Source organism: Homalodisca vitripennis, chromosome 6, assembly GCF_021130785.1.
Source record: "Homalodisca vitripennis isolate AUS2020 chromosome 6, UT_GWSS_2.1, whole genome shotgun sequence".
Classification (NCBI taxonomy): Eukaryota; Metazoa; Arthropoda; class Insecta; order Hemiptera; family Cicadellidae; genus Homalodisca; species Homalodisca vitripennis.
The window spans coordinates 159,603,228-159,628,227 of NC_060212.1; the positions used below are offsets into that span (position 1 = coordinate 159,603,228).

The 25,000-nt window shown below is 32.5% G+C and overlaps 2 protein-coding genes across 4 annotated transcripts in view; both read left to right on the plus strand.

Moving 5' to 3' along the window:
• The window catches only part of LOC124365099 (phospholipid-transporting ATPase ABCA1-like), a 77,530-nt gene extending 69,864 nt beyond the window's left edge, over positions 1 to 7,666 (plus strand). Inside the window, exons 24-26 of the mRNA XM_046821040.1 lie at positions 327 to 537; positions 5,675 to 5,894; positions 7,427 to 7,666. Coding sequence (XP_046676996.1) covers positions 327 to 537; positions 5,675 to 5,894; positions 7,427 to 7,603 — 608 coding nt within the window. The 3' untranslated portion in view covers positions 7,604 to 7,666. The remainder of the gene's footprint in view (positions 1 to 326; positions 538 to 5,674; positions 5,895 to 7,426) is intronic.
• A 2,025-nt stretch (positions 7,667 to 9,691) lies between these two features.
• LOC124365098 (retinal-specific phospholipid-transporting ATPase ABCA4-like) overlaps positions 9,692 to 25,000 on the plus strand; it is a 60,614-nt gene continuing 45,305 nt past the window's right edge. Inside the window, exons 1-6 of one of the 3 annotated variants that reach the window (XM_046821037.1) lie at positions 9,692 to 9,923; positions 11,151 to 11,247; positions 15,831 to 15,946; positions 17,342 to 17,636; positions 21,849 to 22,088; positions 24,782 to 24,873. In XM_046821037.1, coding sequence (XP_046676993.1) covers positions 15,878 to 15,946; positions 17,342 to 17,636; positions 21,849 to 22,088; positions 24,782 to 24,873 — 696 coding nt within the window. In that variant the 5' untranslated portion in view covers positions 9,692 to 9,923; positions 11,151 to 11,247; positions 15,831 to 15,877. Of the gene's footprint in view, positions 9,924 to 10,461; positions 11,248 to 15,830; positions 15,947 to 17,341; positions 17,637 to 21,848; positions 22,089 to 24,781; positions 24,874 to 25,000 lie in introns of those variants that run through there. The other 2 variants (XM_046821036.1, XM_046821038.1) reach the window with 2 other exon arrangements.

Below are 25,000 nucleotides of genomic sequence, written 5' to 3' on the forward strand. Positions count from 1 at the left end.
TGCTCTGATAAGAAAAAATTGCAACTTATCTCATAAAAGATTATGGTTGATTTGATTAGTCTTTCTTTGATACTGATTATCAGATAAATGTTTAAATTTATTGATATACAATTATTATTATACTTTCAACTATGAATTTGGCAGGATTGTTGTCATGTTTTTGTGGATTTGTTAATATACATGCATGGTTTTAGATTTGTTTAACTAACAGAAGATGACAGATACTAGTTCTTGAAATGTAGTGTTTTAGTTTTTGTTAAAACTTAATAATAGTAAATGTCCAAAATCCTGTTATTCTTTCTAGATTGTTACTATTACTATACTAGGTCTGAAGGAGTATGCTGACCGGCCGTGTGGCACATACAGGGGGGGCAACAAACGCAAGCTGAGCACTGCAATAGCTTTCATAGGAGAGCCTCCAGTAGTGTTCCTGGATGAACCCACTTCTGGAGTAGATCCTGTGTCCAGGCGTAAACTGTGGGACGTTGTATCCAAGTGTCAACAAGCTGGACAGGCCATAGTCCTCACTTCTCACAGGTGAGGAAAATGTTTGCTATAATGACAAAAATAAAGACATGTAGATACAGTCTTAATTCTAATTTTTCTGGCTATTTTCTACATTTTATTCACAAGTGCAAATAGGCTGAAATGGAGTTCCATATGGGTTAATCCTGGGTTCTATATTTTTCTTTGTTACTTGAAGGACTTTGAGTTTATCTTTAGGTGTGTAACTGTCTGTTTTTATACTGATTATAGGGATACGAGTATATTAAAGTTAATTTAAAAGAGAGCATTTAAATCAAAGAACCTTTAATGTGTCAAACATTATAAAAGAGTTTCTTGACAAAAAATATATTACTGTGCATAAATTTGTTTTTGCCGTTTTTGTTTACAAAACAAGCAAAGTATAAAATTACTCCAGGTAACTTAAGACAACATAAACAGTTGCAATATGTTTAGATAGCAACAGGTTATAATAAGAAATTCTTTGAATTGAGGAAAGAGTATATTTGTGCATCAAGTTTTTTGACCAGGGGCAGTTCTTTTAATGTATATAGAATGACCTAAACAATCTTTGCTGGGATATAGTACAAAATAATTCAATTTTGAGGTGTCTCATTATGACTGTACCTTAGGAATTTTATGACTCACACAAGTAACAACAAGTATTTACGAATAATCATATTATTACATACGAAACATTTTGATTAATCACGGAATGTGACTTGAGTTAGAAAATGTTCATTGCTATGCAATAACATTTTGTTTGGAAAGTTGACACAAACTGTAGTGTGTAGGCAATAAAGCTTGTAACAACTTTAAAAGATAAGGACGTTATTTGTTTTCCTCAAACTCTCCATATAGGTTTTACTAGAATTACTAACTCACATGACTTGCCTTCAGAATAGATTTCTTGGGCTTTGTTGGAAACACTTTCTCACTTGTTTAAATATCCTTCAGTCTCTTTTGGAAATCCATAATCTTCCCTTAACAGAGAGAGTTGGTGTTATCAAATGATGATATCACTTCACATACAGATCTTGGATTATAGAATAGAATTTTAATGTGAACGCATAATGAATAGTAACTATAGATTCAATCTTTATAAAATGTAAAACAGGGAAAGATTTCCATCCAGTATTTCCCACCTTTACTGGTAGCATTTAAAGGATTACAAGTAATTTAGGTAATTTATTTAGAAATGCTAACAAACTTATTGCAATTTTTAAATTTCTCTTCATTTATAAAATGTTATACAACGATTTTATTTATATACCATCCCCCTTAAAATCTATCCTGTCATAATTTATTTCTTGTTAATTATGATAAGTAATTAATATTTACTTTTATAATTAATTTTAGACTAAAATAGATTTAGAAATATTATTATTAAAAAATTCTCCATTTTGGAGCAAATATTTACTGTGCGTTTCAGAGGCTGTAAAATTAGTAAGCCAGTGGGTTAAAAAGCAATCTTGAATTAAGGGAAATCTCATCATACACACAGTAAAATACAAATTGATCTAGAATGGTTTTGTTTCACGTTTTTTAGGCTAAATTTTATAGTGAGTTTAGATCTACAGCTACCACATTAAGTGAGGAATCAATTAAGGACTGCTCCCTCATATTAGCTCTCTTACGAGCAAGCTAAGTGATCTGTCCAGGGTTTATAGTGAGGTATTGCAGGAGATTCCTCTCACCAACTGAGCACCGAGGCATGAACCTCAACTATAGTTATAAAGGCAAGTCGATGGAGTAGTGTGAGCTTGAGGAGCAACATGAGACTGATATAGCTAGATTTAGTGCTCAGCTGACCAAATGTAGACAAGAGAATGTGTGCCTCCAGGAGACTGTCAACCAATGTGCCAGTGTTCAAACTGATAAAGTAATCCAGGAGAGTCAAGAGCAGATAACCAGTCTGACTGCTGAACGCCACGCTCTTCTTACAACAGTGGAGGAGGTGTTGGAGGCTGATTTCAGATGCCTTTGAGTCGAGGTAAGGCATATGGAATCACGGGTAAGGCAGAAATGCAGCTCCATGACTGACTGTGACAGCTTGCTGGCAGAATTGATAGCTGTTGAACCAATGACTGACACCGCTTCTATTCCCATCATTTGCCGCCAGTCCTCCTACACCTCACAATGCCACCATCAGTGCTGCTCCCACTACTAGCTCTCAGAACTGTGATGAATGAAGTTTCTGTGATGTACTACTTATTGGGAACTCGCATCTGAGGTACTCTAGTAAGCGGTGCATCTACGATGGTGCTTGTTTGGATTGTTGCCCTGGTGGGAAGATATTAGATATTAAGAATAAGTTATTGAATTATTTAGATGTTAAGCTGTCCATTATATACATCCATGTAGGTTGTAATAACTTAAGGAAGGTTTTCAGGGGAGGTCAAGGATACAATGGAGGGCATGAAAAACAGGAAGCCCTTCATAGCATGGCAGACCTACTTTACACTGCTAAAGCGTTTTCCAAATTGCAAAATATTTCTTGACAGTGTATTAGTTTGGCGTGATGTTAACTTAAGATCTTTATATGACTTCAATTCACAACTTGAAATCATGTGTATAAATTTAGATGTGTCATTTGTTAAAGCACACTATCATGTTAGGAGAAAGGACCTCACCTTAGTAGAGGAGGCCACTTCAATAGAAGTATCACTCGCTTGAGTTTACTGTTTGTGAACACTATTTCTGAGGCTCTTCTTCTCAGCTGGAATCCTGAGACAGAAAGTGGAACTGGCTGTTGCTTTGACCATGATGGCTGAGGTCAATGTGTGAGCATATGCACCCTCAGCTCTCGGGAAACTAGTTGCAAGGGGGTTAAAAGGGTGTGTTTTCAGGGTCAGCCACCTGATCATGAAATCATTGAATACTGTGTTTGATTAAATGAGCTCATTGGTGGCCGATTTCGGATTCAAAACTTTTTGGATGACAGAGACTTGGCTCCATTCTAATACACCTCAGATAACTATTATACCAGGGTACTCCTTGATGTGAAGTGACTGCAAATTACAAGACATAAGACAAACAGGTGGTAGTGTTGCCTTACACCTAAAATCTGTTATATTTTTTGAGCGACATTTTTGGGACGTTTCTTGTCCCAGGACGTGAATCCTGGCATAGAATATGTTTGTGTTGTCATATGGTTAAAAGAATTCAGGCTTGGCTTTTGTGTGGTGTACAGGCCACTTTGTATTAATTTATAACAGCCCTTTTTCATGCCTTATTTACTGACCTAGCAATGGAATTCCACTTGTCATCTGCTTGGGAACATATATAAAAATATGTTATCAAAAGCAGATCAGAATGCTGAATATCTATGTTAACTCTTGAAGGAATTAAATGCTGTCTAAGCCATAAATGAGCCTACTAGAATGACAGCTCCTCGGCCACTTTGTTAGACCATATCGTAGAGGACTAGTCAGTTAAGGTCAAGAGGAACAGCATCATTGATGTCCCAAACATATCTGTATTAGTCTATAGAGGTGTAAAGATGACTGACCACAAACTTGTTTAGTGTGATATTTTGAGAAAAAATGAAGATGCGACCAAAATTCACAAGTTACTGACATTTCTCCAAATTTAGTGTAAATCAAGCAGTTATTAGGATTTTATAGACAAACTGGGATAAGGTATATCAGTTGAACAATGTGGATGATATAGAAAATGTATATCTACAAAAATAAAAAGTGTCTATGATGAGTTTGCCCTATTGTCTGTCAAAATTAACCAATAAAAGCGCTCCCTGGAAAAACAGAGAAATATCACAACTCATGAAAGAGAAAAACATAGACCTACATATTGGAAGACTTGAGAATTTACAGATTAGGGAAAATAAAGAACACTATAAAATAGATTGAATAATTATATTTAAAAAACAAAAAAGAGTATTTTTTAAACAAATTAGCCTCTACAGTAATCTCTAAAGGTTTCTGGAGTTGCTTAAGAAGATATGATGTACTTGGAGAAAGAGGGAATGAAAACCTTCTGCAGAATTTAAATATGAATGATGTGAACAAATACTTTGCTGAAATGGGGTCTGGATATAATTCTTTCTGATACATTACATTTCTTCAGATTAAATAAAATCAATGTAAACATTGAGAACTTTAAATTTGCTGCCATTAGAGAACATAAGATAAAGTCCGCTATTAATGAAATAAAATCAAAGGCAGTGGGTACAGATAATGTAACTGTTCAAATGATAAAGGCAGTGAGTCCATACGCTTTGGGGGCAATTACATATTTAGTAAATACAAGTTTAATAAGCGGAGTCTACTCTAAAGAATGGAAAAACAACTAAGACCTATCTCAATCTTGCCTGCCATGTCCAAGATAGTGCAAAACTTGCAATCAAACAAACTGTGGTCTACATAAAAACAAGAAGAATATTTCCAAAACTACAATTAGGATTTATAAAAAAATCATAGCATCTGTAAAGCCCTCACAAATTTATTTAGTCATATAATTGAGGCTAAAGATAATGGCAAGTGTAATATTTTGGTGATGCTTGATTATTCCCAAGCATTTGACTCAATTAATCATGATATGCTGCTAGCGAAAATGAACTATCATGGTTTTAGCGAGGAAACAGTAATGTACATCAAATCTTATGTAGGTGATATAAAAGGGTCATCAAGTTTGGTAATGATGCTTCTCAATGGCTCTCAAAACTGCGTGGTGTCCCTCAAGGTACATGTCTTGGCCCAGTTTTATTCAACTTATACACAGATTTTCCAGATTCTGTACAAAGTTGTGCTGCACATATGTATGCAGATGACCGTTGGCTGTATTTGTCATTTGAGCCTGCAAAAAAGAGCGAGCCGTTAGTCAAGTAAATTCTGACCTAAAACATATTTCCATAAATGGTCTGAAACTGAATGTGAGCAAATGCAAAGTCCTTTATGTCACCCACACGATCTGATACAGACCCTTGATGAGAGTGGGATTGCGGTCATGCTCAATGGCGAGGGCTTGATTGTTTATGATCGACAAAGGTGTACTGGACAACATCTGATTTGAAAAGCAATTGTATGTTGAAATACGGTGGCTAAATAAAGGCATAATAAATTAAGATGTTTTATTTCAACCTAGAAATTCTATATATTTGCATAGTCCTAAATAAAGCATATATAACTGTCAAATGAAAAATATGTTGTAGCATGGAGGAGTGTGAGGCATTATGCTCTCGACTGACCATCATGGTGGCTGGTCAGATGAAGTGTATCGGCAGTACAGAGTATCTGAAGTACAAGTTTGGACAAGGTTTCACTGTTAAAATCAAGCTGAATGCTCTACACCAGCAGACCCATGCTGTAGAGGCAGTCAAACAAGATATGATGTCACAGTTCAGATACTGCTCCATCAAAGATGAACACTCGGTTGGTATTAACTCTAGTTACCTAGATAAGTAAATATTATTGAACCTTTTTGTGACATTGCAATAAAATAAAATTAGCTATGTTTATTTGAATTATTATGTAAGGTTTTTTTTTGTAAATTGTGTATTCAGTTATTGCATACAGAAGTTTGGACATGTTAAACTTTCAGTACAGTTATTCCCAAAAATTACAGTGGGATAACAGAGGATTAATTTTCAGCTACTTAATTTGGAATTATTTTTTAACCCAAAAATATGTGTTATGTATAGGCTGATCAGTTACTGATTATGAATGTCATTGAGAGACAGTTTTACTAATAATTCTTATCAATTGAAAATCAACTATAGTAGGAGACATGGCCTTATTATTATTAGAAGCCTGGATTGTGGCAAATAAACTGCTGTTTAATGTACTTAGGCCTGAGATGTAATATTTAGACTTTGGATGAGTATAGAATTTCAGTTTCATGCAATAACACCAGAATTAAAATTATTAATTAAGTCTCTTTACATTATTAATAATAATAAAGCCAAACAGCCGGGCTTGCAATATGTCTCATATTATTTGGAAGGCAACAACTAGAGTCTCTATGACTCTCTCAGATCCTCTGTTTAAAGTGTATTATATACTATGGACAATTTAAAAGGGTAACAGGTTTTCGGACTTTTGCCATTGTCAATATTACGAATACACAACCCTACGATTCGAGTATTTTACTCCATTCTCTTTAGGTGTCATAAAACCTATTTGCTACATGATAAATTAATATGGGTTTAAATTATATTTTGTTATAAGATTTTAACTTTAAAGTAGACTAATAAGGAAAATCGCTTACAGTGACTCACAATTTTTAATGTTCTAATACATTAATCTACATTGTGGTGCAGATCCAGCTACGACTATCTAACAGTGTTTTCAGGTACTTCATATTGCTACCTGAGGAATTGATCATAGCAAATTGAAATAAATAGCTAGCAAGATATCTTTGCTGGTGGTTTCACATGAATCAAGCAACTCACATACAATATCTCATTTTGTGTTCAGTATAGCAAAGTAAAATTAACCTCACAACAAGTACATTATTCATAAAGAAGTATTACAATATTTCCTTATCCTAAGACAAAAGTTTTTGTCAAACAATCATTGTTTCTAGAATTGTGTTTTTGAACTGGAAATTAAACACAAATATAAATTATTTAACATCTTTCCATTAGTTGGGTATTCAATAAATGATCTCCATTATAGCAGGAAATGTATCAAGACATTCCATTAAATATAAATACACATAACAACCTATGACATAAATGAGATAATAAATGTTTTAATTGTAATTTTAAAAGTTTTGATCTTAGATTTAGTAAATTATTGTATAAAAATGGTTTACTTTTCAATAATGTTTTTTATATGTGAAGAAAGTAAATGTTTTGTTGTGTTGTTGTTCGAATTTAGGCTGTTAATATAATTTTAATATTTAAGTTAATTAAAGATTCTGTAGAATATTCTATAAAGTTACACCTGTGCAATGATCACAGTGCTTGCTGCATTACCATGTGCCGGATCCAACCATCCGTCTAGCCGTTCTGTTTACAAAACTGGAGCACCTGAAGGAAAGACATAGCATCATTGAAGACTACAACATTAGTGACACCACTCTTGAAGAAGTCTTCATGCATTTTGCTCGAGGAGAGAAGACAAAGCAACTTCTGTAGTAATCAAAATTGTAGTATACTTGTAATTGTACTTGAAAATATAATATATTTGCACACAATGTATCTAATTCGTTTTTTGACAGTTTATTCTCAATTCTAAAGTGTATTTAAAATAAAGAATTGTCTTAAAAAGTGTAACACATTTATGTTACAAAATTTAAATGCTGAAAATAAAGAAAATGTATTCTGTTATACAGCATATCTTGCAACCATCATTGATCAAAATTTAACCATGTTGTTAATTTAGCAGGTAAAAACTGACAAATAGCACATGATAACATGTGTCATCATCAGCTTAGTTTAGAAGTTATCCATCTGTATGTGTGTGTGTGTGTGCGTGCGTGTGTGCGTGCGTGCGTGCGTGCGTGTGCGTGTGCGTGTGTGTGTGTGTGTGTGTGTGGGTGAAAAAAATGTTATCTAATGAACCGTTTATGGTAAATTCATGAAACTGACAGAAACCAATTTTTACTGAATTACACAATTATGCAATATTAACTTTTTGCAGGTATCTGTTTCAAGATGTAGCAATTTAAAGTTTTCAATGTTAAATGTTTTTAATCTATAAGTTAACACAATGTCAAAATACCAAATATGTAGGCTATGTTATGGCAAATCCAATGGTGTATCAGGTTTTGACTATAGAGTCGAGGATTCCCTGATGATTGAGAAAAACTCGTTGGAGGGGTGCACTAGTGGATTAACCTCAGCAGAAAATAAATATCCTGCAAATGTAAAATGGTTCATAATTTTAAAAAATTCAAAATGTACACAAAGGCTCAAAAATGTATGTTGCGATTCAAGTTTGCACAATAATGAGTACTTAGTTTGTTTTTAAATATTCTTAATTGTCATGAAGCTATTGTTTCTAACTACTTGCAAGGGGCTTCTTGTGATAAATGCTGAATAATTATATATCTCACAAAATATTAAATTGATTTATTTTAACTTGGGAGTTTAACATTGCTGGCCATCAAAAACTAAATTAAAAGAAATTTTTTTTTAAGTCGTATGCATTTTTAATACTATAATAAATTATTTAAATGAAATTCATTTTATTTAGTTAAAGTACTGAAAGAAATAACTTACCATTACTATACATCAAAATAAATGTAGGCTTTATTTGTTGTAATTTTTTGTTTATTATTTTATTGAAACATTAATTATTATCTAGTTTTAAATTTAAACTATACATCTCTGTAATTTTGACTAATGCATCCCTCCAATGCACCTTAAAACTTTTCTTACTAAACGGGAAAGGCAACTATTACAAAAATTTTAATTCCCAATATCTTAATATCTAAAACTCAAAAGCAATAAAACTCAATAATTAAAACTAAGCTCCTAACAAAAAGTAGTACTATCTCCAAAGACTTGCCACAATTTCAATTAAATTTGTTTAAATGTGTACCCCATTGTATGTTTAACAATGCCACAAACTGTAGGTTTACCTTTAATAATTTGTCATTAAGAAATAAAATGAATTAAACTTAAATTTTTGGTAAAAATGCAATTAAGACCAATGTATTTTGAACAGTTTTCGAGACATTGATTACATATTAATGCCATAAAACTTTTCTATCACCAAGAATTTGTGATAGTAATGCTTAAACAAGTTCAAATTTGGTACAATAATTTATCTTTTAAATAACTCTACTAATTACGATGGTCAGCTTAGTACGCCATTTCTTTCCATTATAGTGATCCTTTAAACTTAAAAAAGTTCACAACTCCATTATTTATGGAAAGACTTAAATTTGTTCCCGAATGCTTCTAACATTTCCCAAACTTTTTGTTGCAAAGATTTTTTGTTTGTATCTTGGACAGATTTCAAGACATTGAGTACATGTAAATACAACAGGAATAAATTTAATAATATTTCAGTTATCACAAAATCAACCTATTTCTACTTGAGCCGAAAGTTAAAAAATGCCATTGATGTACGATACCCTCACTGAAATAATAGAGTTAGGACATGAATATCAGTACGACATTTTACATATCCAGGTGTTTCAGGTGTTTTTGCTCAAGCTCTGCTGTGAAACATAGTGACTAAAATTTACTGCTGTATTATCTAGTGTATATACACTCTAATTGTCCTTTATGTGTGATTAAACAGAAAATACCTATCTTATCATTCTGTACTGTATCAGTCTTTCCACTAAGTGTCAGTTGATAAAATAAAATGATTGCCCATTATCTGTGGTCTGACTCAGTTTGTTTAAAGCGTAAAGTAATCAGGCTGCTGAATCACCTGCATTTAGAACTCCACGTAGATGTTAGTGTATGTTGATAGCTTCCAGTGGATACCATATCTTATTTGGTAACTGTACAGTTTGATGTTGTATATGTAAACAATAATTATTCTCATACTTAAAATAGATAAAAGTATAGCTAGAATAGATAGGTTTAAATATTGATTTACAAATATGATTATTTTGAAACAATAGCAAGTTATTATAGGGCTTTGAAATTGAAACTAAAAACTTATTGCTTTAGGTTTTTAGACATTTATGGTTATTAACATATACTGATAAAATAAACATATACTGTAGGTAAATGTCCAAAAACCTATTATCCTTTCAAATTATATACTACCAATGATAATTTATTGATGTTTCAAACTTTAAACAAAGGATCATTACATCACTTTTGACTGAGTAATTTAGCAGTGAAGTAGATTTTCAGGAAACATCTCTGCCTAAAAGTAGTAATAAAAGAGGTGGTCATTGTCAGGATTAACAAATCATGTGATTGTTATAACAGCACATCACATGTTGCTGTTATTAGACTAAAAGCCAAGGTTGGCTGTTACAATTTTTCTGTAACATCTCAGTAACTGAATGTGATTAAAAAAACAAAAATACAAATTTCAGTTGTTATAAGTGGTCTCTTAAAGGGTTTATTCAGGAGTATTATTTATATCAACACCAAATTTAGACTGCAAGACCATTGGAAGACTTTGAATAGTAGTTGAATATATTTTACTATCTGTATTGTCAATAATTATCCTCAACTCACTTTTTATTTATGTTTGACCAACCAAGATGATTTGTTTTCTTTTTTTATAATTTCTTCAGGTTAGGGTTGTTGTTAAATTTCTGATTACATTGTTAAACCATCACTAAAACTATTTTCAATGAGTTTTTTAAGCATGGAAATTTTGATTTATATAGTCTTAAGATCACTATGAAAGAATATCTATTTATATATACAACTTATTACTCAATGTTGTTAACAAGGCAATCACATGTTTTGTTTTGTTGTGAATTGCTTTGTGTATAAACAAATTTTGGCTGCTTGTGCTTATAATAATTTAATATCACTTTACATGGTGTCACAATTTTTATAGTTATTTTAAGATTTACTAGGTAATAATGGAATTTACACCGGAAATGTCAAAAGAGCTGTTGAACTCTGTGTTAGCCCCAAGGAATGAGAAAGAAATAGTAAGTTTTGATTCGAACAATCAACTAAAACCTACTAAATATTTTAATTTTCTAGTATCAAATTCTTGGACAGGATGGATCAAAAGGTTTTGTATGTTTAGAGGTGCAACGGGACTCTCAAATAAGCCAAACAGCAACAGATCAGTGTGCTTCTTTACGGTTTCAGTTTGGAAGCTGGCGAACTTCTCACTTCTATAGGTATGTCTGAATCACAATGGATTACTTATGATGATGTCATTAATTAGTTCAATGAGTATTTTGCCAGTAAGAAATATATTTTTTATCATAGAACATTGTTTTTGCAAAGAAACCAATGTGAAGGGGAGAAAGTAGACTCTTACATTTATGAGCTGCATAGGATATCAGATCGTTGTGAGTGTCCTTGTGGATAATGTCAGAGTTGTGTTTATAATGATGAAATGGTTTTACTAAAGCTAGTTACAGGTATCTTGGATAGAAGTTTGTTTAAAAATTTTCAACTCCAGGAAGGTTTGGCATTGAACAAGGCAGTTCAGATAGTATGTTAGTCAGATGCATTTCAAGATCAAGCCAGACAGTTGGAAGGTGATAGCAATGGTAGCAGTTAATGTAGATAAGACGAGAATCTTGAGGGAAGGGGAGCACTGTCTAACAACCATCAAGTATGATCCATCCTACTTCTACTAGATTTTGTTTCTGATGAGGGTATTATAGAACAAATTTGTCGCAAAGATGTCCGGTGAGAAATAATATTTGCAGTAATTGTGGTTTAAAATAACATTTTAGTAAAGCCTGTAAGAATCCTTGAAGGGTCTAATAATTAGGAAAAGGGGGGAGAAATCACGAACTTTGTTATATTTCATAGGCTCAAAATATTAATCATGTGTTGAATTTAAATCCGTTCTTTGTACAGCTTAAAGTTAATGATAGTGAGATGATTATTTTTAAAATTGATACAAGAGGCCGACATGACATGTATGTAAGCACAAGATTCGCTAAAATTAGGCCCATTAATAATTAACAACTTCCATTACTCTGTTTGGCTGCTATTATTGAAAGTATCTTCCTATTGGTATAACATCTGCACCAGAACACTTTCAGGGAAAAATGCAGTGACCCTTGGAAGGACTTGAAAGAGTTCTAACATGACTTATGAAGTTTGTATCTACGGAAGTAGTGAATAAGAACACAACCAGAGACCTGATCAAGTACTTAAGAGACTAGCTACAAAAGGAATTACGCTTAACTCGGATAAGTGTGAGTTCGTGAGTCTTCTATCAATATTTGGGGTGTCTTATTGATAATGGCTGATTACTACCAGACCCAGATAAAACCACAGCATTTACCGACTTCCCTTTGCCAAAAAAATCTAAGTTAATTCAGATGTTTCTTAGGAATGACAAACTACTTATAATGAAATTTATTCCAAGGTTGTCTGAATTCACTAAGCTGCTTAATGAATTATGAAATACTAAGAATGAATGCTGTTGGGCGGTGCCTCAGGAGAAATTTAATTAAGTAAAAAGTGTTTCTATTGGGCTCTCTCTAGCTGTATGATCCAAGGTTTGATATCAGTGTACATGCTGCTGCTGCATAGGAGACAATAAAGTATTCTAGTAGGACTTTCACTGATACTGAAAGGAGATATGTGCAAATAGAAAAAGAAGCCCTTGCTGTAATACGAGCCTGTGAGAAACTTGCTACTATTATTATTATTATTGGTAAGAAAATTCAGTTGATAACCGACCATAAACCTTCAGAGTAAATTTTGGAACAAAAACCTCTCAACTGAGTATTCAGAGATTTAGAATGAGACTGATGCTTTTTGACTTCATAGTTTGACATGAGCCAGGTAAGTAAGGGCTTTTTAATCCCTGATAGAAGCCCAGTTCTGACAATGGAGCTAATCAAGGATGTACTTGACAAAGAGTTGTACATATATGTAAGCTCTGTGATTTCAAGACTACCAACAAATCTAACACAAAAACTTGCTCTTTAAAACCAATTGGTGTGCTTGTTCTAGTGTTCTGAGGTAGATTGGGTTTAAAATCCGATGCACTTGCTGAATGGGTTGACAGAATATGCGTTTTCGACATCCTGGTGGTGGCACAATTTTCTTTTAAGAGAATATATAATTTTCCCATCTGCCATCTTGAAACGTGATATAACAATAACTACATCTCTCTTGATTTGAGACTGTAATAACAATAACTGTGCAAATCCAAGAAGAGATAAACAAGTTGTAGTCTATCCGATCGTTTTAGCCAGGAAAGTTTTAGTAGTGTAGAGTTTAGTATTCTACATTGGCTGGCTCCAACCCGAAGAGAGAAATTAATTAAAAGTTGGCTTATGTGGGTGGTCAAGGTTAAAAAGTAAAATTGTGAAGTTAGTTAAAGATGTTGTCCCTCCATCAATTTAAAGTTTGGCCTCATGCTGTTGTAAATGACAAATTACCATAATATGCCGCTTGGTGGCAATATCAATCACAAAACTATGAAATAATTCGTGTTCTTTACTTTCTCACAACAAAAGTGTGCAATTTTCTGAAGTTGTTTAGAATTTCAATTTTATGAAATCTGAACTAAGTGCTTGTAAGTAAATTTTTAGTTGAATTTTCAGTCACAAAGTTTTGTTTTCAAATCAATTGAAATTTCAATCATATTGATGGTATGAATAAACCAGAATACGTTACCACTATATTTCAAACCAAAATGTTTAGGTCATTTATAAAAATAAATTGAATCTCTTAATACTTAAGACGAATAAACGGATGTCTTTAAATTTTATTTTTATAGAAACAAACTCCAAAACCTTCCTTTGAATCTGAACTAATTCATTTAGTATAAATCTTTGCCTAATTGCAGTACGAGATAACTAAACTATTAAAACTTTTTATACCAAACTAAAATTTACTGAAAAATAAAAAAATAATTACTAAACAACACTTTTTAAATTTAAATTTTGCCATTATAGTTTTATTGCATCTATTCCTAGCACAATATCACCTGTTGAATTTTCTTCATACAACACACTCCTCAAGATACTAGACATATTATATAAAAACTGCCAAAAATCTGGTTCCCAACATTGAAACAATACTACCTCCAATCACTTGAATAGGTATATCATTTTCCCTAACTGGAGTTTGCTGAACATAAAGCAATCCAGTGTAACAAACCCAACTCCTTTCAATGTCTCATGATGTTCAACCCAGCATCCTCCTGCGGATCTTCTCATCCAAGTTCTTTTGGTGGTCAGCAGGAACAAATTTGAGGGAATAAAAGAATTTCTTATAGAACAGAAACCACATCAGAATTTGTCAATGCATTAATTCTGACATCATTCAGAATCTTAGCTAAGGCAGGTACGGTCTGAGATGCTGACGATGTGGAGTTGGCAGAGGGATCAATATGAGATGGTGTGGAAATTAAATTTAGATTTATTAGTAATAATTAGTTACAATTAATAGTTTAGTCAAATGCGTAAATTAAAAATATAATTTGATTTAAATATGTTTTTAAGGTTTAAAGAAGTAGTTAATTTTAGTAATTTTTAAAACTTTTTTTACATTTTAAATATTTTATTAATTTCTTCATGTTAATTTAAATGTAATCATTTGTTTAATGTTGTAGTCATAAGATAATATTAAATTTATTAATCTCTTGCTGTCACAGGTTTAAGTGTAAGAAAGGGCCATGTAGCCTTAATTTTACCTATTAATAAAATGAGGAATAAATGATGAAGTAATGAAATAAAGAAATTCATTTAATTTCATCATTTTAAGAGGGTCTTTCTCAACATGGTGGGAATATCATCAGCTCCTCCGACCAGTAAAGAAATGAGACAAAGTCTTGACGTGCATTATGCTTCAAACCACATATTCTCATCTGGTTTACTGGTGAAAATGCTGATACCTTTCTAACAGCATTATTAATCACATATGTTAATCTGATTTACTATAAATAAACATCTAAGAATGGTTGTGTAACATACTTTTAACTAATATAATATAATTGGAAATAAATTATTTAAAATCTAAAGTGAATGTTTATAAAAATTTAATAAGTCGATAATTTATTTTGTAATTCTCTGTATCATCAAATAATACAATTTATATTTTGTTCTGTTTAATTTTGTGAATGCCAGAGTTAATTATCATTAAGAAGGAAAATTCATATTATTGATAGATTATGTACTTATAGGCTCTTTACACTATAAAGTAGAAGTGAAAGATTGATTTTAATAACCATATGTGTGTGTGTGTGTGTGTATATATATATATATATATATATATATATATATATATATATAATGTATGAATATGAGGTTCCTAGACCACTTTTGACAGTCAGAAAATCAATGGAAAATCTTGTTCAAGGTACTGAACACGAATTGACATGCAAAATTACGTTAAGTAGAACATAAAACACAAAAATCACGTTAATGTTATGTTCGTGTTGTCAAATTTTTCCGTTCAATTCCATTGATTTTCTGACTGTCCCAAAAGTGGTCTAGGAACCTCATATTCATATCTACTTATATATATATATATAAAATTGATTTTAGAATCACATAAACTTAAAATTCCAATGAAATAAATCCATAACATATACAAATATTAAAACATGACAGTGGTAATACGTAAAAGAATAGAAATTTACTATTACCAATAAATTATTAATAATATTATATGGTTTTTAATTAAGTTTAATTTTCATTAAGTACAAATTCTTTTGTATAGTACATATATTGCGATTTTTATTTAATTGTTTTGTATAAATATATAAATTAAAATATTTCAGGTAAACTCTTTGCCGAAAATATCAACAGTTAGTTATATACTGTGATTATGAAAATGCGGTTAAGAAACCAGATGTCCTACACTGTATCAGAGGAAATGACTAACTCGAAAAAAAAAGTAAGTCAGGAATTCATTATTATAAACTTGATTAAGTTACATTGTAAATTTAGTCATTTTCTTATTGAAATGCTTCTTCAATCTTATCCTGATCTAACTAAAATGTACGGTTTCTTTCTATTGATTTTTGGAATGTTGTAGTAGTTGAAATATTTATCTCATAAAATTGACTTTAACGTTTTCCCATCACAACTTTCTTAGTATTTAAGTAGTATATTACATGAAAAACATGCAATAATGTATGATTGGTAATGTTTTATCATGTCTTATCTGAAATGTATGCGAAGGAGCAACCTTGAATTTAAAAAAGGATCATCACATGTGTTTATGTGACAATAAAGTACATATATTTTATTTAAGGTCTAAAAATGTTATTTATTTCATTAAAAAATGTCTTTGAAATTAAGCAATCTTAATAACTGTATTATTACAATATTATAAACAGTACAAAACTGTATAATTGATATTAGCTCCAATCAATTGCTATAAGCGTTCGTAAATCCAGTTCATATATCATTGTTATGGTGAATATTCTTATTACAAAAAATACGAGCTCTAGAAAATACTTTCAGTTCACTATCTCATCTATCATTTATCTATCTCAACTTGAACAGACAAAACAAGTCTATTTCACTGTGATTTATTATTATTATAGTAGTGTATTATGAAAAACAATTTGTACAAGACCTATCAAATATATTGACAAATAATCAAAACATTCATTATATGTAGATTTGCATTCAACTTGTTTGCTCCCAAGCAATACAGTGTTTGTTTTTGTTTTCTTTGTTCTCTTTGGAGAAGAAACTGAGAAACCTCTTATTGCACTTAGTCCTAAAAGGATAATTTTGCTTGCTTCCGAATTGACAGGATATTCTGAATGGGTAAGGTTGAGGTCAGGGGTTGCCTCGAGATCCATGAGAGAGGATATTTGACACTATGTCTTAGTCATATCACTTTAGAAGAAGGGGAGGCCAGCTCTGTAGCAGCCTCTCCATTCAAAGCAGGCAGTGATAGCACACACGTCCTTATGACCAGGCTAGCAACTCTGCCTTTAACACATAGGCATCCCCACTATCTCCAACACTCATCCTCCCCAGTAGACTAGATCTATCCTTGTACCGCAATATATTGAAATTTGTGATTAGTGATGTGCCGCCCCTAGATATCAATAGGATTTTCCACACAGTAAAACCGATATATCACTATACTATATACACAGTGTAGGTTCAACTGGAAGGTATAAACCAGTCAAAAATAAACCCTTCTGGGCAGTTAAGGCTACACAGAAATGTCAGCATGTATGAGCTCTGGGAGTGAATGTGTTAGTTTTAAATAAAGTTCTTAGGATTAAAGATAATTTTAGTTTTAATTTCTAACACTTTTCCCTACCAGGTAAACCAGATCCAGAAAATCAAAGTCCTTCTTTGGAAAATGTACATCTTGAGAAAACGGCACTGGATGATCACAATTCTCGAATTTGCTGTTCCCATTTTTGTGTTCTGGCTAGTGGTTCACTTCAAAAACCTATTGCCGAGTGACCCAAAAATTGTGTTTGACAAGCAACCAAAGAGATACAATACACTGCTAGTCAATGGCCATTACAAAGTTGCCTATACTCCATCAGATCCTCTCACTGATAAGATAATGATGTTGGTTTCTACTAAACTCTCAACATTAGGATGTTTAGGTACAGTTGTTCATTTTATTTTCTATTTGAGTAAGCATCTTTGTTAATTTTGTAGACTTCAAAGTTGAAAGAGAATCATAATATAGTGCTCCTTCAGTGTCTTAACATTGAAATTCTCAGTTCATAAGGTTTGTTGATAAGTGTATAAAATGTAGTATACAAAATATATCAAGTGTAATTTTTTATATTTATATGGAAATATGACATTTTTGTGATACATATTAGCCTATGTTTAATTATTAAATTATTATGCGTTAATAAATATCCATAGTGAGAATTTGAGAAATTTAATTTTTACATCTGTAAGTAAATATTTGTATCGCAAAAATATTAATGAATTTTAACTAAAGTTTTCAAGTATGTACTATGTTTGGATCTCAAACATTGATTGGTGCAATCCTGTAACTGAAAAACCAGAATTTTATTCTTTGACTAGATATTATATGTATTTCTACTTTAATCTTTAGGATAGGGATTTTTAAGCCTAGAGTCTAAATAGAATAATCCCTTATACTGGGAAAATTTGTATTTTCTAAGTATGGGTTGGTTAATCTATTTCAATGTTTGAAATAATCATACTATTCAAAAGAACTGTACCTAACTTTAAAGTTCAAAATAAGTCAATTATAAATATGAAACAAAAATAATAACATAATACAAGTTATGGGACACATTATTGTAAAATGTGTGGAAGCAATAATATAATACATTTCAAATCATCCTTAAACCAATTTATTTTTACGAAATTTAAATATAAGTGCTACTGATTGTATAATATAAGAAATTGTTTTTAATGTAATAAATTGATGAATACACAGTACAATGTTTTAATATGAAAGTGAAAAATAAAGTAGTTGTAAATTCTTCTAGTTTTGTGAGACATGGAAAATTATTGAAGAGCCGGTTAAGTGTAGAAAACAACTTGAGTTTTGCCCCATAAGAACAATGTTAAACCTTAAACACTTAAGGCCTTTTACTTTTAAGGCTATAATTATGAGGGATGCTTCAAAGAGATAAGCCTAGAAGAAATTCTGTACTGACATTGATAGTGTGCAGTATTCTGCAAGGCTATATAAACTACTAGGAAAAACCCTACCTCGCAGCTTACTAGTCTTAAGGACGATCAAGACAAATACATCACTGGACCGGAAGTCAGACTGGTCTGCTTGCAGCAGAGGTTGATCTTCTCCACCCCTGACTGTGCGGAATGATTGTTCAGAGCATCTGTTGCCCTCAAGTATGTTCCTAGGTCCTGGAGACTGTTTGATGGTATTTATAACAAAATAGGAGATGTCCGGTTTAAATTGACCTAAATCCTTTAGACCGATCTGTTTGTCCTCTTTTCTTCTAAGCCTTTGAAGAAGATGGTGGCGAGGTTTGTTTGGGAAGGGCTTCTGTTGGAGCTTCCTCTTCTTCTACATCAGTACGCTAGGAAATCGTGTTACAGCCCAGCACAAATTGGTGAAAAAGCAGATAGAGAAAGCACGGGAAGTGCAAGAAATGGCTATACAGTGCTTTTCTGGAAGGAAATTTTGACAACACAGACACTCAGGTGATTGTTGTAGTCCTGAGACATAGGATTGATGGTCAGATTTGTGATTGGATAAGAGCCTTGCTCATGGATATGATGGTTACTACCACTCTTCTGAGAGCAACGAGTAGTGCAAGTACTACTAGGGGCTGTTCTTAAGATGGTGACCCTCTCCTCTACTGAACTCGTTTATGGATGGTTTACTTAGATAACTGAACAGTAGTAATGTCTTCACACAGATATATTCGGGTGGCATTGTAATTTTTGTGAATGGTAAGTTTAACACCACAGTCACGGAATAGACTAATGTAGCCCTAAACTCAGGAAACTAATGTAATAGAGTTGATCTTAGAGTTCCCCCGGTCAAGACTGTCGCTTTTGCCTTTAAAAGAATGCGTATATTTGAAGACATTGGTTCTTTTTTACTGAGACGCTTTAAACTGATTTGAAGTCACAAGGTGTTGTTCTTAATAAGCTTCTGAATTGGGGATCACATCTGCAAAGGATTATGGTGAGGAGGAAATGGGTCTTAACGCAGTATAGACTTGGGATTTTGGGACTTAAGCCAAAACTTCTGTATTGAATTGATGTCTCAGTAATTTGACCTACACTAACGTTTGGGGCTCTTGTCTGGTGGCCACAAATGGAGGTCAAGATGGCGGTGGGCAGGGTGGCAAGTATCCAAGGGATGGCCTGGTTATCATCTATGTCTTTCCAAGTGCCCTAGGCACTGCGTTGGATGCGTGTCTTAATCTTGCTTCTTTAGGTATTTTAATTTGGGCTGAGGCCAGGAGGAGTCCTTTCTGCATTCAGCAGGCAAGAGCTTCAGTCTTAGGCTGAGAAATGGGCATTGTAAAATTAGTACCGTATGCTAGCTGATTCAGGGGATGATCATATACCTCAAAATGTTTCTTCAACTAATCCTTGAAGGTTCTAACACCTTCTGAGGTGGTGTAGTCAGGACAAAGAAAACCTCTTGCATCAGTGGAGCTTGAATTGTTTCTGTGAATCCCAGATGGCTCTAAAACAGAAAATGGCACAGGTGATGGAATTTCAGGAGTGACACCATGTAGGAAATCGATGATTCCTATGGGTCTTTACGCCACAGTTTTTCAGTCATAAAGAAGAATGCTTGTGACAATTTTTGTGTATGCTATAGGAGCAAAACTATCAGTATTTTAACAGATAATCAGGCAGTGTTGAGGGGGTTGGACTATTGCGTGTTTTTCGCAAAAAAAAACTAAACTCTGAATTTTTCTGTAACAGAATGGACAGTGTGACTGTTTCTTATCTCCTGGTTATGAGGAACTACCAGGAAATGAGAGGTCTATGGAAATGAAAGGGCTGATGCCTTAGCTGACCTGGGCTAGGTGGCTAATATGATATGGCCTCAACCATTCTGTGGAACTCCTAGGTGTGATTCCTCTAAGACTATCTCGAAGTGGGTTCACACTGAACATGTGAAAAGGTGGATATTTTATCCCGGTCTAGAATGAGTAGGCTAGTTCTACAGTCACCTTCCCACAGGATAGCATCTGATCTTTCCTCCTTAAGTGAATTGTTGTTTTCTCAGGTTGTCGGTCTGATTACGAGAGATAGAGCATGGGACATCTTTATAGAGTCAGCATTTTTAGGGATGATCCGCTCTGTAGATTATGTAGTGAGCAGGAGGAAACTGCTGAACAGCTGTTTTTTTACTATCCTGCAAGAACGTAGCCAGGAAAAAATTTTGAGGGGCCCAGAAAACTGATATTTTCCCTTAGTGGACAGAGAGTAAGGCCCCACTTTGTTCCTTTATACATTCTTGACCCATTTCTTTGTTGAAAACTATCTTTCAGCAGTACATGTCAGTAATACTGAATTATTTAAATAACAATAATTGTTAACTAAAAAAGTACTTGAAAGAAATTGAAAATTGTGGTGAGTTCAGACCCCTTGAATCTCCTCGCTGGCTATTTCCTTGCTGCCCTGTGATAAGAAGGAAGCATAGCACCATCTTTGGCATTCTGGACAAGGTTTGTGAATTTCTTCAGGAGGATTGTTTGTTTTCAGCATTTGGCAGGCCTACTGAAATTGTAAACTGTGAAGGCTTCACACTATACTTCTGGGGTTGTGCACAACTCCCTCCATACTTCTCCATATGTCTCTTAGAAGACGAAGAAGAACATGGGAGATGCCTTATTTTACAATTATATGCATCCAAAACATTTTTAATTTTGTCTTGTAAAATCTATAATTATTATTTATACTATTAAATAAAACAGATTTTAATATTTTTTCTTAATAAGTAATAAAAGTATACTAAGTCTAAATTATTTGTTTTGTTAATAATAACTTTAAAATGAGACACTACGTAATTTTACAACTGAAAATAAGGCTGTAAAAATATTTAACATTGTTCTTGGGACTAAAATCAAAATGATCACCAAAACAGCTAGCTTTTAATATATAACGATTGACCTCAATACGAAATAGTCTATTGAGCACATATTTATGAAGTGTATACTTATTACACAAGCTGCATGCTGCAGTGGAATATGACACGGTTTTAATTACATTTTCAAGATCTCCAGCCAATGTAAAACAATTCATATATTTGTTAGGCTTCCTAATGTGTTCAATGTGTATTAATTCATAAAATGTCATTCCAGTACAAACTTACTGATCACTTTCACTTGCAGTAACACTGGTTTCCAGAACAAATGAGTCTGAAGTGGAGAAGTGGCTCAGACTTCAATACTTCAATTACACTTCTGAGCTGGGTTTTATAAATGTGACACTCAAAGCTGCCAAGGTTCCTGAAAAGGGAGTAGGAGTCATATTTCTGGACTCTGAAGACTCTAATCACCTCAAGTACATCCTGAGAACAACCTCAGGCAAGTTAAAGACTACAGATGACACACGCTATGGAGAGCAGAATGGTGAGTTTGTAGTTTTCTGGAAAACTTTATCAACCGAAACTCATAAAAAACAAATTATGCAACTTTTAGTACTCGTGAGAAGCAAATATTGATTATTAGATATAGTGAAAAAGGAAACTTTTATACCTAACTCCACCTTGAACAAATCAATACTCTGTACTTTTTTACTTTAACAAGCGAATGCAGTTTATTTTCAAGTTAAACCTACAATTCAGGGATAATCAAAGTAAAAGAGTAGGGGAATTGAAATGAAAATTTTCAGAATATGGCAAGCAGGGTGTCATTACAAATTGTTAAAATTCTATCTATAAGACCAGACATTTTCTTCTATATTATAGATAGAACTCTCGAAAGCATCTACTTAGTATTACACTATCTTCTATGTTGGAATGATGCATCAAATAAGTACTAGCTATTTACTGTTCCCAATCATATAAGATCGGTGGTTCTCTCTGGGAATAACTTTGATGAGGTTCCTGTTGTAAAATCCTTAATGCTATATGCATATAAGATACTATATAAACTAAGTAGGTAATAGATAACACTATATCCAAAAAAACATAGAATATACAATAATCTATGATGTTTTTATTAAAATCTATCATAAAAAGATTTTTTCAAATATGCAAGAAAAAATTGCAGTTACCGGTACTCTGATAGCCTGTTACTAACAAGAACTGTTGACAATTTGTCATACATGTAGCCTAGGCACAATCTCCAAACAGTTGCTGGTCTGATCGTAACTGATTGAAGGTTCTCAGTGTAAGTCGGTTAAGGTTGGATTGAAAATAAACTATGGAAATTTGTCACTTCTAAGTAAATATTTTTTATATTTGGGCTTTTTAATTTGAAAAAGCCTTGAATTAAAAATCTGATTTAGTATTAAAATTTCCAGCAATAATTCTGTACACCCTTGTGGAAGAATTTCACATTAACACACACCTTTGTTAAACAGCTCAAACAGTATAGTCATAACGCTACTATAGTTTCGACTTATAGTAAGTCATCTTCTGGAGTCAATAAGTATTAAACGCAAGGATTATCAATCTGGAGTCGTAATAGTTTAAAATTTAAGAACACAGAGCACAAAACATAATGAATAAAAAATGTAACACACACCCGCATATGTAACATGACCAGCAGAGACAGGACAGCTGACACTAGGTGATTCCAGTTCCCGGTGCATCAACAATGTTATCAGCTGCTTGGTCGGTAGGCAAGGCACTGTTACAATGGAGTATTGTGTTAAACAAATAATGGGAGCTGGAATGTTGTTTCTCATTTATCATGAGTTTGAGTGATGTTGTATTATTTTGAATGGCAGAAGCCAATTTATTGAGTGTAACAAATTTAAAATAAATATAAATATAGTATAAAATTTATATACCAGAGATATCTATTATAACTAAATTACAAAACATACAGTAAAATAGATAATCAGTTAGACGTTTACCAAATAAGTACATGAGAGTGATCAAAATTTAAAATAAGATGACTTAGCTAGAGAAAAATATAAGCTAATGGTAGCAAGATGATTCAATATAAAAAATACAAATATACTCATAAGAAAAAAAGTAACAATATGAGTATTAACAATAACAATAAAAATTAACAATAAGAGTAAGTATAACAAAAATAAAACAGACATAATCATAAGGATAACCATAAATAACAAAGCATTAACAATGAATACAATAAATACAAAAATAACAAATGGGAGAAAAGTGTGTTCCTCTTGTTTGCGCTCACATGTTTGTGTGTGTGTGTGTGTGTGTGTGTATCATCAATACTTCAATATACTTCTGTCGACTTGATATGATTTTACTTGATGTCAGGTTTTATTTGAAATATTTGTGTGTGATAAACTTATCAAATATTTTTTTTCGTTATTTATTAGATGTGTTTTGTGCTGTGTTCATAAATTTTAAACTGAGACGACACGAGATGGATAATCATTGCTTTTAATACTTAAAGACACCAGAAGATGACTTACTAGAGGTCATTTTTTTTTGTTTTTTTTATTTGCACATTATGTATTATAAAGGTACAAGGTACACAATACAGGTACATCACCAAAGCATAACAATATACACTATCCTAACCAATACATTATGTATATCAATCAGCACTTATAACAGCCTAAAATATAATATAAGATAACAGATAATATAATAAAAATAATAGAAGTCAAAGCTATGATAGCGTTATGACCACTGTTTGATGAAGATATGTGTTAATGTTAATAGTCAAATCGCAGTTCAGGGTATAATAATATGGAAAAAAATTCATTATTTCTATGGTTTGAGAGTCAGAACAGAACTGTCAGCTGAGGTAACTTTGGTAGGTAAAAAGTTTGGGCCAAAGTTACTCTTAGGGGCCAAAGTTACCCCATTTGACGGAATATCTCTGGGGAAAAGTAATTTTACAAAATATTTATATTTTCTCAAAATTCATATAAAGTTTTCTTTTTAATTGGCTACCTTCTGGCTAGATATATTTAGTGCAAAGAATAATTGTTTATAAGTGGGGCAAGGATATGAAGACCATGCCACTTATGAGGTAAGAATGTGTGATATTGACATAAACATTTGCATACTATCCTAGGTCCTACATAGGTGAGAAATGTATTGTAATTAACAGAGGAAACTTTGTGCAATCATATTTATTATATTTTTGTTTAATTCTTGTTTTAGGGTACAGTATGTATGACTACGGATATTCAGGATTCATAACAATTCAGACTGCTATTGATCAAGCTTATCTGTACATCCTGCACAATATTGAGGTTAGTTAATTAATCATTGAGTCATTTATCATATAAATGTTTAGTTTTCCAAACAGCAATACAAATTGTAAAGTTGCATTATAGAATAAAGCTATTCTGTAATATTTCTAAATAATTCATATTTGTA